We start from the raw sequence: 18,370 nt of genomic DNA, 5'->3' as shown, positions 1-18,370 counted from the left end.
CAGCGCGGAAGCAAAATTCATATATAAATTTAGAGCAAGAGTGAAGGAGTTTCTCTTTTGAGAAAAAAAATAAAGAATAAAAAGAAAAAAAACCTGACAAAGCTACCTTTCTTCCCTTTTCTTTTTTTCCTCTCTTTTTTCCCTTCTTTTTTTTTCTTTTTGGGGACGTTTTGGGGGGGCGACCGCCCCCACCGCTCCCCCCTGGCTACGCGCCTGCATGGTAACAGGGCTCAGCAGCCAATCACAATCAAGGTTACTTTGAGAGTTACAACACTTTCTTAAGAGCTAGTGAGACTGATAAACTTTGGATATATCATCAATGGAGTTTTGAAAACATTCATGAAGTTTTGTGATAGTCATGAGGTGGAAAGAACAAAACATGAATACATCTAGTTAAAGGAGAAATATATTGATTATGAATATGGCCTTATTACATGTAAATATCAGTGGGAAGGTAATGATATGGGGATTATCATTTGGTCATTCAAAAATAATGAAAGTAATACATAAGGTGGAAATCGCCAATTAAAAAGCGCTGAAATACGCCTCCCATCGGTCTCTGAATTGATTTGAATTTGATGACGTGTATGAGTGTACGAGAGACGTGATTGGCTCTCCCACGGCAAGCTCCACTTGCATGCAAAACCTGTTGCGAGGGTATATTTCCTCCATACTGTCACTGAATACTTCAATCACAAAATGAAAGAAAACCCAGAAGTTTTTCTGGATTTGGGATTTTCAAATTGATGATTTTGAAGATGAAGAGAATGATGATGAATTTTTTAGCTCTAGTAACGTGGATGGAGGTAAATTAGGGGAATTAAGCCTATGATGATCATGAGTCGGACAATTCAACTTGCATGCCGATTCGCTACCAACTCATGCAGCTGCTAGCTGCACGTACCGTGGGCCAAAATAAATCCATGAAAGTGAATTCCAGCCTGACCTCCATACAGAGTCTCTTCCCTCTGTCAATAATATTTACTCTAAAGAAGGAAAATAATGATATAACTGTACTTTCAAACAAATGAATATATCCGAACCTGAAGGCAAATCAACTCAATGAATAGCAGCAGACGATACGCACCGAAGATAAACTTTACGTGGTTGGGATAAATTGTCACTTGTTCTGTAATTAGGTGGTCTGTCTGTGACAGATTACCTCTTAATTTCTTCAGGATTTTCTTTATTATTTTTTTATTTTTATTTATTTTTAATGGCTACATATTTGTCGCCAAGATATCTCAAATTTGACAGTGTCAATTTCATTGAATTTCAGGTCATCAATTGGATCTGTCATGGAAACGCCAAAATAAGCTTTTCAAGATCATCAGAACATGATGACGTCATCTAGACACCATTTTGTAAAGTCACATTATCAATCATATCTCCATTATCAATTATCAAAAATCAATCAAATTTACATCACATCAACTTCAGGTCAAGAGTCATCAGGTCAAGTCATCAAATGTCTCCTGGAGGTCATGACGGGTGCGTACGCACGCATCAAAATTTCAAAATGCTCAAAATCACTTTTTGACCAAAGTAGAGTACGTTTTAGGTCATTCTAAGCATTTCAAAAATTTGCCTTAACGCAACGCAGAAACACCGTTCTTTTTAATATCATTGCATTGATAATATAATTGATACCTTGATCAACCTTCTACGACCATTAATAACGAAATTATCACTATAGGCTCTATATGGGCAAACACATGCCTATTAAAAATTCACTGTAGCTCTTTAAATAGTCCGTTGACCCCCAATTTTTTTTTCATATATCAATAGAGTATGAGTTGTAGATTTAATTTCATGTCACCAGTGTCCCTCAATTTGATCATGACGTCATCAAAATCGCGCCTAAACTGAAAATTTCATTTTTTCAAAAATTATGTCATCAAATTTATGCAGTTTGGCTCTAACACCGTGAATATTGGTCAATTTTCGATATGATGTAGCTTAGGGCTTACTCTTTCTGAGCTATTGCCTTTATTTTTCGTTTTATATTATATCGTGGCTCAATGGATAACGCACTTGACTTGCGTTCTCGGGGGCGCAGGTTCGAGTCATGGGGTAAACAAGATGATTTTTTTTCTTTTTTTCTTCTTTTTACCACCTCGTACATGATCCTTTAGTTAAAATTTAGCATACTCGCAAAAGATGTTCAGTGATACTTGGTTACTCTTATTTCCACGTTTTATGAACTAGACCAATACACTTACAGAGATATGATGGTAATTCAACAAAATACCCCCAACGTGGCCAAAGTTCATTGACCTCACATGACCTTTGACCTTGATCATGTGACCTGAAACTTGCACAGGATATTCACATTGTTCAGTGATACTTGATTACTATTATGTCCAAGTCTCATGAATCAGATCCATAAACTTTCAAAGTTATAATGATGGTAATTCAACAGATACCCCCAATTCGGCCAAAGTTCTTTGACCTTGGTCATGTGACCCAAAATGTGCACAGGATGTTCAGTGATTACTCTTATGTCCACGTTTTATGAACTAGACCAACATACTTTCAAAGTTATGATGGTAATTCAACAAATACCCTCAATTTGGGGAAAGTTCATTGACCCTAAATGACCTTTGACCTTGATCATGTGACCTGAAACTTGCACAGGATGTTCAGTGATACTTGATTACTATTATGTCCAAGTTTCATGAATCAAATCCATAAAGTTTCAAAGTTATGATGGTAATTCAAGAAATACCCTCAATTTGGGGAAAGTTCATTGACCCTAAATGACCTTTGACCTTGATCATGTGACCTGAAACTCATGCAGGATGTTCAGTGATACTTGATTAACCTTATGTCCAAGTTTCATTAACTAGGTCCATATATTTTCTAAGTTATGATGACATTTCAAAAGATTTGGTGTTGACGCCACCGCCGTCGGAAAAGCGGCGCTTATAGTCTCTCTGCTATGCAGGTGAGACAAAAATGAAACATTTATTCAATGCATTCTATTTTGAGAGAGCTGAGAATCACCTGCAAGAATTTCAGCCATAGGGGGCATTTTAAAAATCTTCAACATCAGCTGCAGTGTACAACATCTGTGTGGTCGGTTGACAGCATTCAGTGGTGGGGTTTTGACAACATGAGTGCTGTCTTACTCGTCTTACACTCATTGTAGAAACAGTACATGTAAAACAGTTGGTGTAACAGGATTAGTGTTTTTAAAAACTCCATGTTCAAGTTCACATCAGCATCTGGATCCTCGCTCGCAACAACACCACCAACACTAACACCTGTTAAAGATGATACTAGTCAATAAGTGGTTCATCATTTAATCACTTTCCTCATCACTCTCTTCTTCTGCCTCTTGAAGCCAAGTGATAAATGGAGCAAGCTGGAGAGGGAAATACAAAGAGCAAGGATGTTCAATGTAGAAAAAAAAATCTCATTAGACATACATGTAACAGTCCTTTAAATATTATAGAATCTACCAACCTACTCCACACACTATACTTTAAACATATAAACCAACTTGGTTGAGTGATGCTGCTCAGATGCAGATCATTTATAAGAAACATGGTCCCCCTCCCCAGGCCTGCCCCTCCCCCTTTTGTCACAATTATAAATAACCATTCCCTATTTTATGATCCTCCATTTGCATGAATTATCGTCTTCCTTTTTTTTATCAGATTTTTGGTGGGATAAATTGGATCCTTTTTGGAAGTGAGAATCCACGTTTGTTTTTTTCCTGAAGAGAAATTGCCTTGGAGTCACTTCATCAAGATAGGTTAATGACTTCATCTCCTAAGTTGATTTAGAATCGATGAACATTAATTTCAAGGGGGTAGTCTTAAAAATGTCCCCATGGGGAATGTATTTTACTATCAGAAAGGTACATTTCAAAATTGACAGTTCCTTAGTTAAGGCATTACCCACACAAAAAATATATGCAGTCAACACAACCCTGCAGTTCTATCGCACACATTGGTGCATAATTCATTAATCTGAGCATAAGAGACTAAATGATGTAGGATATTTGCATAAAACATTATATCACTATCTTCCTGTACAACATGTTAATATTATAAAAATAATGCATATTTTTTAGTGTGTTATGGAGATGCAGAGCACACAAGGCTATTTGCAAAAGGCGAAAGCACGAGGCACTTGCGCCAAGTATTTTGCATATTGAAAATACCCGAGATGTCTGCATCACCACTAACATCTCAAATTTAAAAATGTGCATTATTTGTTATATAAAACGGGTTGGCAGTGTAAATTTGCTGTGGAAATCCCTCCAAATTTCTAAGGATCACACAGATCATGCAGATGAAGAGGTCACACATACTTTCTATTATAACATAACAAGAGTAACTACATGTAGCATGCGCACTTAAGCATGCCTTTTCCTTTAACGAATATTTCAGATAGCGTCTCAGTTTTTACAGGCTATGGTACACTACAGTAAATAAATGCATGGCAGGAGGTTGCATAGAATTAAAGCATTTACATGTAACTTGTTTACACACTCACTATTGGCTTATCCTTGCACTTGTTTTATAATAAAGAATATGTAGGTCTAATTGAAGGAAATTTATGAAATACATTGTAATAAGCCTGTCACTGCACTCTTTACTAATTCCTATTTCCATTGGCTCACATTCTCTAAATTGTTCGGACCTGGTACTGACCTTTGACCTAACATCACGTCTCCTTGCATCTGCATCCTGGTCCATTCTTCCGTACCATTTGAGAATGACTTCTTCAGACAAGATGTCTGCGTCATAGAGATGGTGAACCAGCTTGGCAAAGATGGCGGCAGTTGATTCATTCAGCATACTGTAATCCTACATAGATTATAGATTACAAAGGGGTAAACAATGTCAATTCAAACTGTATTTAATACTACAAATATAGGCTAAACACAGTAATAAGTGAAGCTGCTCCACTCCACCTACTCATTATGCCATAAACACAAAGCAGACTATTACGATGTAATGTACATAGCAGTGCACCAGTGAACGTGCAATCCAAAAGTCCCTTATCATTTTCTTCTTGCTCTGTACCCAGTTAGGTACATCACTGAAACAGGTGCAGTTAGACGTAAAATGTGGAAGTTGTTCTGAATTTTTTATTCAATATATAAAGTGTCACAAATGAGTTTAGTAATCATTCAATTGTTAACTGAGCTACAATGCAATAATTCTGATATGATTGGATGTAATGACTGTCATAATTATTGCTTAATATACAAACCATGTATTTGTATTTCTGTTATTCAGTAACGAGCAATTTCCATTTACTGGACAATGAAATGAAATGAAATCATATCTAATCTTTGAAACAAAAATTGAGTTATTCACACACTATTCAATAATTATTTTACAAATTGGTCAGAGGCTTTATCCTTACCTCTAGAGCATTGAGACAATCCTTCTGAGATTCAGCGCCTTTGATGTAATTAGTGAAGAGTGGTTTTAATCTCACAAACAACTGCAGAAAAAGATATACATTGTACAAGCAGTGGAGACCATTTTTAATGCCCATTTAAATTATACAAATCAGAGTACTTTTAAATTACTTGAATATATAGGCTAATACAGTATAAAGGATGTGAATATGTGATTTGCGTAGGGCAAAAGGAGTCTGAATACAGCCATAAGGTTCACAAACTGCAGTCTGACAAGGTTTTATTCGCTTATCGAGACACATCAGTTTGGACTGCATTGAAAATCACTCATGAACCCGACAAATATCATTTTCCTATTAGTAACATGCAAGGTAAATAAAATATATCCAAATTTACAATGTAAATTAACTTTTAAAAATTAACTTCCACAATACAGGAACTAAAAAATATTCAACCCTGATGAGAGACGTCACAATTCCAATACTCATGACTTGCTGATTTTACTCACTAACTTTTTTACAGGATAAATTTAACAGTCACATTCACTTTATTGAATAACTGTAAATGACTACCACCCAAATTACATGTAGGTAGATCTACAGCTGCCAGGGAATTATGCTAACATTTAAAATTGACTTTAATATAAGTAGCAGATGAGTTTCAATCATCAATGAGAAAAATACTTAAAATGTTAAGGGAATAATAATTATTCTTTATCTTTTTCTCACATACTACATTTAGCTCCATGACTGCATCATATCAATATTGCCTGACATATTAATTGTAGTAATGATTTTCAGTTTCTGGGAAAGGGGAAATGCTGTGATGTCAAAGGAAAACTTTTAGTAATGGTATCTCCAAGAAAGATTTCAAGACCAAACCATAAATAGGAAGTACCATTATAAATAGAACACTCCATACAGTTTGACATACCTTCTTGATGGCTAACAGTAGCTGTTGTGATGTCATGGAACCCGATGCTTTCAGCTGTGGCATCTCCAAAATAGCTTTCATGACTAATGATATCAGTTCATGCATGGCAATGTTATAGGCATACTTTGAGGAATTAATTTCAAGGATCACGTTATCAACTTTGATGTTCTCCTCGATGGTACGCTGGAGACTGTCCAGTACTTCACCATAGAACACTGTAAGCAAACATGATAAAAATTATCAATGAAAGATCATTTGGTGCACTCTTAAGTGATCATAAAGTATAAGAATGAAAATAGTGGCCCGGTCCCAGTTCACTTATGGATGCAGAGAGGATGTAGAACGTTAAAAAAATCTTGTCATCCGTTGGAAAACGCTATACATCCGTTGTGTACTCATTGCATACACGTTACATACGCTCTATCCATCGACCATCCGTTCACTGTGATTTTGTCCATTTCTGGAGTGGATGAAAACGGATGGAGCCACCCCCAAATTCTGCTTGTCCGTTTGTCCCATATGCATACATTTTGTGTCCTTATGGCAAGGCTCGACATTAGCGGTGGCCCGGTGGCCCGGGGCCACCAGAAATTCACCTCGGGCAACCATTATTGAAAAAATATTAAGTTTTGGTGGCCCGAATCGGGCAACCAATAATTCTCAGAATAGCGCAATTTTTCTCCCCATTTTGCACGCATTTATCAACTTTCTACAGTTCAAATTGCAAGCCAGTTCGTCATGCGCCCTTTTTGTTGATCTACACACAAACACACACACAAAGTTGGCCTACCGCTATAGCATTAAGTAGCTTTTATCCAGCCGGCCGGCTGGCTTGAGCTTTGCATATGCTTGAAGCAGCTGTGCGCGCGTTAGCAGCCTATTCAGACTCAGGGAGCTGCAATACGAAATGTTGCTGCTAAGAAATCTTCCACAGAACTGTGAAAATCCAAGTCAAAGTCACATTTTACACCAATGAAATGCCCTTCTACAGACCTTTTTGCTAAAATCTGGTGTATCCTGATTATTTGCAAGCATTAAAAAGAGGAATCATGACCTCTCTTTTGACTAAAAAAGACCGATTTCCAAATGAAAATAATACACATAAAAACACATAGGTGAGTACATCACAGTCCCACATGTGCATTTGTATGTATGTTGTTACTTGGTTTCTTTCGAAGCTGTGTCTTTTCCGGTCTTTTCTAGCCAAAAATAAACAGACAGTTACTTTCATTCTTTCTTGTTTATAAATGACTTCTTAAACAACTCTTGAGAAAGTAAATACTTTGGGAAGGCATTTCATTAATATGAAATGTGAATTTTTCCAACATTTTGGCAAATTTAGGGAAGGAATTTTCTTACACTTTTTTTTGCCCTTTTATTATTTTCTTTCATTTTTTTTGACAGTGGTTAAACCATTTATACCCATTTATTCATTTTTAATGTTTTTCTTTATATTTTTCGGGCCACCAAACTTTAATATCGGGCCACCAAAAAATTTTTTTTAAAGTTTTTTGTGGCCCGAACGGGCCACCACCAAAAAAAGTTAATGTGGAGCCTTGCCTTATGGCCACTGGGACCGGGTATTTAAAGGACAGAAAATATTACCAACCCTTTTCTAAATAGTAAGAACATAACAAATCTAACCTTGATGAGAAAAAAATGAATTGAATAAGATGTAATCATACATCATGAAATTTAAATCAAAACTAATCCTCTTAATACTTGGTTAAAAAGAGCGAGCAGTTTCCTTACGTTTAGTATCATCAGGAGGAGGAGAAGCAGGAGGAGACAGACCATCATCATCCAGATCATCATCTGATTCCTCACTTTCTTCATCCTCATCCTCTTCTCCTTCTGGTGTAAGATTCAAGCCTAGAGGGGAATAAACCAATCAGATACTAATACATTTGGCTTCATGGAGCAAAGAAGACATATGTTCATATGGAAATGAAACTGAGGTTCTGCATGGCTAAAAGTCCTTTACATCACTTTCTTATGACACAAAGACATCATCAATTGAAGTAACTAAATAAAAAATAAAACTACTAGTAGAAGCACAGTTTATTTATCTATCCATTTCTTTCACATAATAGGGAACTTGTGAGGGTTTTTTTTCTAAGCCCTTTCAAAAATTAATTTCAAACATGATGGACCAATTATTGCAAGATTAAGTCACTGCAAGAATGAATAGAATATGATATAATAATAATAATAATAATAATAATAGGCATTTATATAGCGCCATCTATCTAGAAATATTCTATTCCGAGGCGCACAAGAAAAGAAAGAAAGTTTGGATGAGTGTCAAAGTGCCAATAACTAATACTGTTAGAAAAGATATACCAAGCTACAACACATGTCAGAGTCACATAAACATCCATTCCCCTTCTTTCCTTATTGAATACCTAAAATATATAGTTTACTTTTTAGTTTACTTCATCTATCATCACTCACTTATATAACAATATTTTGATATTTGAAGATTGAACAAAAATTTGAAGCTACATTATGAGGCAAACTAACTCACCAAGCATTTTCTGGACCAGTTCATCATCATCCTCATCAGAATCTAGTTTCCACACATAGCCCTCCCCCTCCTCACCCACCAACCCCCTATCAATGTAGGCCTCAACAATCGGCCCCGTCCCTGGTGTTTCCCCCTCCCTCGGGCTGGTGTCGTTGAATTCATCCCCTTCCTCTCCCTGAGCTGAGGGTGGGATCCTTGTGAGTAGGGTGCCTGTAGGGAGTGTCACCTGTGGGCCAACTTTCACCTACAGAAAAGAGAGATATTCTGGCTATTACCTCCAAAATTCATCACAATAATACAACATTCAGTCAACTCTATGCAAGACAAATGAATTAAAACACAAACAGCTCTGATATAGAAAATTGACTACAGTGCAGACGAAGTTACTACAAAATAATGTACAAGCAATGAACTCTGAGCTTCGGGGGGGGGGGGGGAAGGGGAGGATTTTATAAAGCCGTACGTAAGTTACACATGATTGGAACATTTATGTTGCAATTCCATAAAATAATCTTTTTTTTTGTACATCTGAACCCGAATTTTGCATTTTTTTTTCATTTCACGAACTACTATAAAGACCATGATATTATGTGAATTTTGCAAACCTTTTTAAATAATAACAGAAGATCTCACATAAAGGGGATCAGATAAAGATAATTTATGGAATAGTCCTATCATAATTGAAATTAAAATAAAAAATATTAATATATTCATGGAAATCAAAACATATAAGGGCCATCACACCAAAAGCAAAGTAGGAAATATGAGGAAAGTAATACAAAATGTGGCACAATAAGCTATGTTCTAGGGCCATCACACCTAAAGCAAAGTAGGAAATATGTGGCAGAATGAGATATGTTCTGATAAAAAAGTATCTTGATTTTACTCCTTCTTACCCCAAATGAAAGGACACATCCATCATGAACTGTAACCTCTGATTTCACATGTACATTGTCACACAATAGAGCCATACTGATTTGACAATTAGCTTCAATGGTCACATTGTCCCAAATATAAGCATTTTCAAGAACTACATTGTCACCTGGATAAAGAAAAAGAAACATTGGAAATATCTGAGGTCAGCTTTTCTTATATTCATTCACTATGTCAGCACTTGTCATTTATGTCAATGAGACATATGCTTACACAGGACTTGATGCTTCTCAATCTTGCACAGATTGTTATTACACTTATTTTTGTCTGACAATAAATTGATAAATGCAAGGAAGTCTGAAATAAATAGCAGCAGAAAATATTAAAGTAGGATTCAAATACATGTATTTCAATCAATAGTGTGGAAGTGCCGTGGTGTAGCGGTTCTGACTCTCGCCTTGTAAACAGAGGGTCGTGTGTTCGAATCCCACCATGGCCTAGCGCCCTTTGGCAAGGCGTCAATCCACACTTTGCCACTCTCACCCAGGTGCTAATTGGGTACCGGTAGGAAACAACCGTCATAGTGGTTGGTTTAGCAAGTTTGCGCCTAACAGGCTGCTTGGAATGCTATGAATCCAGTGACCGGGTAATAATAATTGTGAAGCACTTTGAACAGCCGTAGATTGATAAAGCGCTATATAAATGCCAATTATTATTATTAGTGAATTATCTTTTCACTTGTATTGCATCTTTAAATTATCTCCTTATTTTTTTTTATCAGTTGGTAGAATAAGAAGATTGACTTCTCTTGATTTTTGCTCAATCGCAATTTCTGCAATATTATTCAGTAAAACAGTATCTTTAAATTACTCACAGATAATGACCCAATGTATTAGGTTCTATATAATAGTGGATTATCATCGTTGTCATAACCAAGCTTCATTCTACTTACCAATCTTACAGTTTCTGCCAATAACTGACTGTGAAACTCTTGTGTTAACTCCTATATGGGTACCTGGACCAATCACAACATCTTCTTCTAGAACACAGTCTCTGTTTATAAAATATCATGAATTATGAAACAATTTAAACAAATCATAACTTTTTTTTCTTCAAGAAATAATCTTTTCAAACAACTAAATATCAACATAACTTTTATATCATGGTAATGATTTTATGCTTGCTTTTAAATGCATGTTAAAATATTTGGGAAAAGGAGTCAATATTGTTTAAACAATTATCTTTTCCTTTTTTCTTTACTTTCTGGGCAGGGGGGGTAGTAAATTTCCTTTGACTTCATATACAATAATGTACAACGTACAGATCAAACTATACAATTTTCTACTTATATGTGAAGAATAAGCATCAACTTTGCTTAGTTTTCTTTCCGATCTTTGATTTACTGAACCAGGCACGGATTTACTGGTCTCGGTACCCTGATTTCAACAGCACAATGTAGTCTTCAAAATACTCAAACCATATTAATTGCTTTGTTTTTAAGAACTCTGCTGGCTTACAGGAATACAAACGATGCAAGCCTCATGTCTGTCAAAACATACTATAAGGGGTCTGAATTTACAGACTACCTGACACAAAAGGGAATCATTACTGCACCATTTCAGGATGGAACTTTTGCTAGACTCCCGTTAATACCCACTAGTTAATAGAGGACCAAATCAATGACTATACCTACAGACTGTTTGTTAACTGTCAGAAAAAAAAAATACTATACCCAATAACACAAAGTATAGCAATTGATCATAGGACTGATTTTTACAATTGATTACATTATCAACTATATAAAATCCATTCTTAAAATAAATTGTATAATTAATTGCTAAGGTTTGTGTTGTAGGACCCTCATCTGAGTTTGACCTCACCTTTCTAATGTGACATCCTTCGCTAAGTAAACATTGTGCCTTGATAATGAATACGGAGCATTGCTAACGGAGAGGTTGTCAGGTACCATGGGAAACGCCCATCTATGGATCACATCTTTGCTACAATCAAATGAAAAATTAACATCAACATGCCTCATCTTCTCCATACTTATCTGCATTAGTGCCATTAATATTAATCTCTTTGTTAACAAAAACTCAGCAAAACTCCTTCATTATCTTCATTGAGAACAGACAATCTCATTATCATATCACAATCATTCTACCCATGAAACCTGTTAACAAAAGGGAAGTGTCATGCTTAATCATCACATGCTACTCAAATTGTCCACTTTCATTGGCTAATAGCAGACTTTACATCAGACAACTCTTGTTGGAAATAAGTTTAATGGAACAGGGCTCAAGACTTGAGAAGAAAATCCCACGATAATATAAAGGGTATTTTTTGTGATAGTCAGACCTTTAACCTAATTGCTGCTTTTAAAGGGCCTTGTTGAAATTTCTATGTAAAACACAAAGTGAATACCAATCTTGTTACATCCCCTCAAAAAAAAAAAATATAATAATTAAATAAATAACTAAAATAGATAAATAATGGATAAATACATAAAAGTTTTTTAAAAAGTAAAAAATTGAAGGAAAAAAAAATCAATCAATCAATAATAATAGTGATTGTATATTTATGCAAAGACATTTGTCCTATTGAATTTTAAATTCTAAAGTCTAGGCTTACTCCAGACTTTTATTTGCATAAGAACAACGAAAAGAAATGCTGATCATCACTTCTGATTAACTACGAATATCTAAATAACATATTTTAATAATAAAACTTGGAGATTATGATATCCAAGACTACAGAATAACTAAAGAAAGGGGTGCCGTGCTACTTTATATTAAGGCAACATTTCAAAAGATTGGTGTCTTTGAGTTGAGGGCAGTATAACTTCTTACCTAATGGAATCATAAAGAGGAAGATTAGACATATTTCCTGCATAGTCATCCTGTATGATGTGCATGAACAGCTTATTACCTTCAATCTGAAATCAATTACAATAGCAACATAATGATTAACAATACTATTCAACAACTGTTGATTTATTAGGTGTAATTTATTAACATTTTGATCTTTTGGACCAAAAATTTGTTTTGTGGTTGTTTCATGAATATATCAAGAAAAAAGGCAAATACAAATGTGAAACATATACATGTATGGTATGTGCCAAAAATCTAAAAATATGTTGTGGGTAGCATACAACAATACAGACCATCATAATTAAGTTGGAATGTTGTGTCATTGTATTTGAAAAAGGATTCAAGTTTTGTGTCACATCAACAAAGTCCTGATTATTATTATTATTTTGTTTCTTATACGAGCACTGGCAGACCTGGTATCTGTGAATGCACTTAATCACTCATAAACATCTCTTAAAATTTTAGATTTATGACAATGAGATAATCAATATCTTTATCATTTTTTTAGCACATATGAAAAAAATCATTAGGAACACAGCGGGCAATTTCAAAAAGACTCAAATGTGATGGTTATGATTGAGTACCATCACACAAAGGATATCTAATGCATTATCTCATTGATTAATATGTATAAATGCAATACTGCACATAAATGGGATTTTAGACCAATTATAAGTTCCACTTTGCACTGCTAAAAAACAACAATGTGTGGTTATTCAATAAGGTGGTTCTGTTGACTGTAAACAACTTACCTCTTCAGAAACTAAGACTCCTTTGATGAAATCATCCATGGTTTGGTAATCAAAATTATCCACAAAGAGCTCTGATACCCTTGGTGAACAGATGCATATATGAGTGTTGAGTAGATTATATCGCACATTCACTCTACTGTTCTCTTTAAATAATCTCTGCAATAGAAAATAAATATTGTCAGATTTATGTATGCAATCTGGTATCTTATGATTAACAATGCATATACAGTATAAAATTTCTCTGAGCTACTGTGCCTAAAAGTTTAAGAAATTCTTCAAGATTTTCATTATCAGTTAACATGTTACTGAGTTCATTAATTTTGAAACAACCTGCCACTGGAAATATTAAAATATGAAAAAAATATTAACAGCCTCCACTACAGTTATCCAGTTATTTATTCATTTATTTACTCACTTATCTACCAATTTGCTTATTCATTTAATTATTTCTTAATCGTTTCATTGATTCATTCATTTACTTATTTCCTTCCTCCTTATTCTTTTTTCTTTCTTTTTTCACCTATCTTTCCTTAGGTTTTCTGAAATGTTAATCGGCACTGGCTTACTGCTGGAAAATGAACCTCCTTCTTCTTCTGGACCTTTTGGTAGTGACTAATTTGTTGATTGGTATCCAAGGCAACTACAAATTCCCCCTCACTTGACCTTGACCTGTGACCTGGATAAACCTCTTTGAAGACAAGAGTGATTGCTGAGAGTTTGTCCTTCTGGAATCTTTTCCTGCAGTGAAAAAAAAGAGAGCAGAGTAATAAACATGAATCTTTTCAATAAGAAACAGATTTTCATTAGTAATTGAATAGGAATCACAACTATTGGTAGAGATTACTGTGTACAAATCAAGCTATTAACAAAGTTAACAAGTTCTTCCTGAAGTATAATAATCCTGAGTAATATAAACCTAAAATCAACATAGCCTTATTTTTACAAGGCTCTCCATTGTAAATAAGACTTTTACATTTCTTAACTGTACTTGCACATTTTCCAAATATACTTGTGTATTTCTTGAACCTCCATCTCCTTTTTCCAAGATTTAAGAGATTAATACTTCTCAGAACTCACTTGTGCATTTCTAGGACATCTTTAAGCTTGAGATTGGAGACTAGGTTTCCTGTCACAAGGATGAAATGAGACCTGATCAGTGACTTTCTCTCCATCTCCCTCAGAGCATCTCCTAAAGAATGACATCCCTCTGATACAACAGGGAAGACATGGCATGGTGAGGTCTTCTCATTCCACTTACAAGTTCTGGTGAGGAAAACAAATTAGAGAACTTGATTTCAATCACAGCAAAGAAAATCTAACAAAATTCAAAATATCTTATCATCATTTCATGAGAAAAATAAAAATGTTTCTTAAATTCAATATAATAGTTGAGGTTAGATGTTGGCAAATGTATCACATGTGAACTTCAAATGTTTGTGGAATTTAGTCTACTTGTAATTTCTAGGTTTTTTTTTAGAGATACTGCAATCATTCAAATTAAGTCAAATTGAGTGTAATATCAATCATATATTGGAAACAATGTGATACGGAGGCTGTTCCACAAAGCCATATGTAAAGTTATCCATGAATTTGATCTCAAATGAGTCCAATACAAAAAGATTTTCTGAATCATCAATAATTAATTCAGCTAATGTTTCAAATTGCACATTTTGATGCTTGAAATTTTAATAAATTTTTAATATCTATAGTCTGCAGTTTAAATTAAACCAAATATCAAACACCGACAAAATTCGTTCAAATTTAAGAAAAACTTCAGAACAAAATTTTAGCATTTCACATAAATTCTTATCATTTGTTAAGTCATATGTAACTTTACAGTTTTATGAAACAGCCCCTTGTGGAATTATATCAACTTTGTTCCTACTTTATGACAACATGAGAATGAGATTGTGTTTAATTACAAATTATATTGAATGTGACTTGATTATCAAACTGCTCTTAAGATATTTTTTTTTAAATATTAAATTAACCTGCAAAAATTGATCAGAAAATAAACTTACTCAACATGATGTTTGATTTGGTTGGAATGTGAACTGCAGAAGACAAATATTTCCTGAACACCGTTGGTTGCAAGAAACTCCAGCGTGTAGTCAATGATTGGACAGTTCACCAGAGGAAGCAATGCCTTCAAACATAAACAAAATGAAAAGATGTGGTTAGAAACTGAGTTCCTACATGGATGGCAGGTAACTAGAGTTGTTATTTAATAGAATATGAATGTCAAGGTGTAATGATATCAAAGTCAACCATTCCCCATAGATACTGCCCTAAGTTTTCCGCTTTGCGGATTTTCCGCGGAAATCGCGGAAACCGGGGTAGAAAGCGGAAAACACAGTTTTGAAAAAAACAGTGAATTCGGTGAGAAATCTTAGTTTTAAAGTATAAAAAAATTGGTTCCAAAAGCATCCTAATTGATAATACAATCTATAAAATCCAGTCTAGGAATTGCACAAATTAAGCTCTGTGAAACCAGCCTACCGATCGCGATCGCACACCTTACCAGATTGGACCCACAATAAATTTATAAGTACAACACTACATACTACTTACGCAATGCAGCTCTCCCAGCAGCGTTTGTGCGCAATTCGTTCTGGAAATTTCCATGCATAGCGAAAGCAATATTCACGTGCACATCACGTTACTACGGTGATGGAACGCTTGGTCGCCCGTACTAGTAGCATGTATGCATCAACGAACGTAGAGGACAGCAGCAACACTGAAGTGTGTTGCTGCCCTCTACGTTCGTTGGTATGCATGTTCATTAATGCAATATGCACGGGGAGTAAGCCTACGTATAGTAGAAATAATTTTACTCCCCAGACGCCTCCAGGGGCCCGTCTCTCAACACCGTCATAAGTCTAACTTCTTGACTAAATCGGAGATAGTGAGCTACTTGTCTGCTAACCGTTTCACGAAGCCCTCTTTACCAAGATCGGGTACAACCTCACTAAATATTTATGACACCTCCGAACCTGTCATAACTTCTTTCTTAATGACGTATGGCATCACGTGGGTAGACTGACATGCAAAAGTGCCTAGAAATTTTCAAATTATAATCTTACGTAATCAATCATAGAGGTTGAAATTACATCACAAAACAAGTGGGATAATGCATTCAATGATAATTGTAATACAAAGAAACTATAAAAACTGTTGGTAATAACAAAACGCCACAGAACCATTCATTTTGAAATAGTAAAATGATTTAATCGATAAAGATTCTACCACGTCAGGCCATCCATAACTGAACTCGTATTAGTTGTTTTCAGACCCCTATTAACAGTTGGATAATTCTATCTCTAATTTATGCATATAATTTGTCAAATTTCGTATGTTTCGGTATCAATTATTAAAAAATGTTTCGTTAAACTATAATTTTGATGACTTTCGGAGTCATAAAAGACCGTATAATTATCATCATTTTACATAGAAAATCGTTATGGTTTACTTTCGTAAACTATTAAAATTTGATATCCCGGGGGTACCCATCTCAACATCCACAACAAGTGATTTTTTAGTCATGAAATGAATTATTCATAAATCAATTTTCACTGCTATTGAACATGTTGAATGGTCCAGTCTTCATGGCCTAAGTATGTATGATGCATAATTCACCTGTGCTATTATTTTGAAAAGATTTATTTCCCAATTCATCACAATATTTGCAATTTTGTCATAATTTTTCTTTTTGAAAATGATGCTATTTTGTGACTAAAAGTCTAAGGCTACGTCTCGTCTGCTCTTTTTACCGAGTATCGATATCAAGGTATTCTATAAGTTAGGAAGCCTTTCGAGAAACAGGTTTAGTAAGATTGGAACTAACTCCGTGGTTGGTGGATATAGATATGACTAAGTAACTTGTCCATGTGTTGAGAAACGGGCCCCAGGCTACCCACGGCCTAGACCAAAAGCTTCAGTCTGTCTCTGTTATGTTGGTTGTTCAGCTGAACTCCGTTGGCTTCACTCACCAAATACAGAGACCGAAGTTCTAGCGCGATCTGTACAGGGGACTCAATGGCCATATGTTTATGTGTATTAAGTTTGGATAAAACAGGGCAGTGAAGTTGTGCGACAGCCGAGGTAAGTCACTGTTTTTGTTCCTTTTAACTTGATTTTCCCCGTTTTTTGGCAATTAATGCCAAGAGGGAATATTAATTTGCATTTCGGTCGCGTTAATTTTCAAAAGTTTGATTCATTAAAGACAAAAATTGAAGAGCCCCGACGGGGGGATTTTGCATTGTAAGTCCCCTAATGGTGGCTGCACGATAGCGAGCCGTCTGTGTATGAGGAGAAATTAAAAAAATTAAAAAATGTTAAAAAACTCCTCGAAACAGACGGCTGCCAGCTGTCTACCCACGGCCCACCTGGGACGGGACGGCCCGAGCCCGGGGGACTGAAGCCGGCTACTACGTACGGGTACCGTACCGTATACGGTACCGCATCCGCACGCATCACACACCAGCTGCTTACAAATTCTACCAAAAATTATTGTATCTGTAGGCATAAGCAGATACTCACTCGCGGTTTTTCCAGGCTTACAGGAGAAAACCTAGTATTGAAGCTATCTGCAATAACAACTGCTTGGAGAACGTCCTCCTTTTCCAACGAATTGTCGGATTTCCCCTTTGCTTTTTTGCCAGACATGGTGATGAAGTCGCGTATGGACAGCTACACTACAGATTCGTGTAAGGACCAAGATTGTTGGCTATGTTCAGCTTAGATTTACGCGTACCGTATACCGTACACTGAACTAGAAATACATGTACGTATATACGTAAATACGTATCTCTAGTTCAGTGATACCGTATATTTCATGCAATATTTGATTGAATTTAGCAATTGTAATGTAGTCGACTTACTTAGTATGTAACCATACATAAGACAAATAATTCAGCTATTTTTTATATATATATATTTTTTGTAATAAGGACCATTAGATTAGAGCCGCATATACTAGTAGTCGATAGACTAAATGCCTAAAAAGTGCCAGTTGAGTTCAAAGAATCATATT

At 35.4% G+C, this 18,370-nt stretch overlaps 1 protein-coding gene across 1 annotated transcript; it reads right to left on the bottom strand.

Moving 5' to 3' along the window:
• Positions 1–161: 161 nt before the first annotated feature.
• LOC129262562 (translation initiation factor eIF2B subunit epsilon-like) lies at positions 162–18,093 on the bottom strand. The gene is made up of 15 exons (XM_064099633.1): positions 17,878–18,093; positions 15,360–15,484; positions 14,416–14,601; positions 13,905–14,076; positions 13,339–13,494; positions 12,566–12,651; positions 11,597–11,716; positions 10,669–10,769; positions 9,740–9,885; positions 8,844–9,087; positions 8,069–8,188; positions 6,317–6,531; positions 5,386–5,466; positions 4,665–4,820; positions 162–3,367 (listed from the first exon to the last, which is right to left on the bottom strand). Exons 1-15 carry the CDS (start codon positions 18,001–18,003, stop codon positions 3,305–3,307), a joined length of 2,097 nt encoding a protein of 698 aa, XP_063955703.1. The 5' UTR covers positions 18,004–18,093; the 3' UTR covers positions 162–3,304.
• Between the last annotated feature and the right edge of the window lie 277 nt (positions 18,094–18,370).

The sequence above is a fragment of the Lytechinus pictus genome, chromosome 5, assembly GCF_037042905.1.
Source record: "Lytechinus pictus isolate F3 Inbred chromosome 5, Lp3.0, whole genome shotgun sequence".
NCBI lineage: Eukaryota > Metazoa > Echinodermata > Echinoidea > Temnopleuroida > Toxopneustidae > Lytechinus > Lytechinus pictus.
Note: the sequence above shows the minus strand (reverse complement) of the source record. Positions and strands in the feature narration are given on the sequence as shown.

Coding starts and splice junctions, on each gene's coding strand:
- LOC129262562 (XM_064099633.1), bottom strand. CDS start 18,003: ATGTCTGGCAAAAAAGCAAAGGGGAAATCCGACAATTCGTTGGAAAAG. Junction 14,602..15,359: donor CAAATCAAACATCATGTTGA/GTAAGTTTATTT, acceptor TTTCCTCACCAG/AACTTGTAAGTGGAATGAGA. Junction 3,368..4,664: donor GACGTGATGTTAGGTCAAAG/GTCAGTACCAGG, acceptor TTCCCTCTCCAG/CTTGCTCCATTTATCACTTG.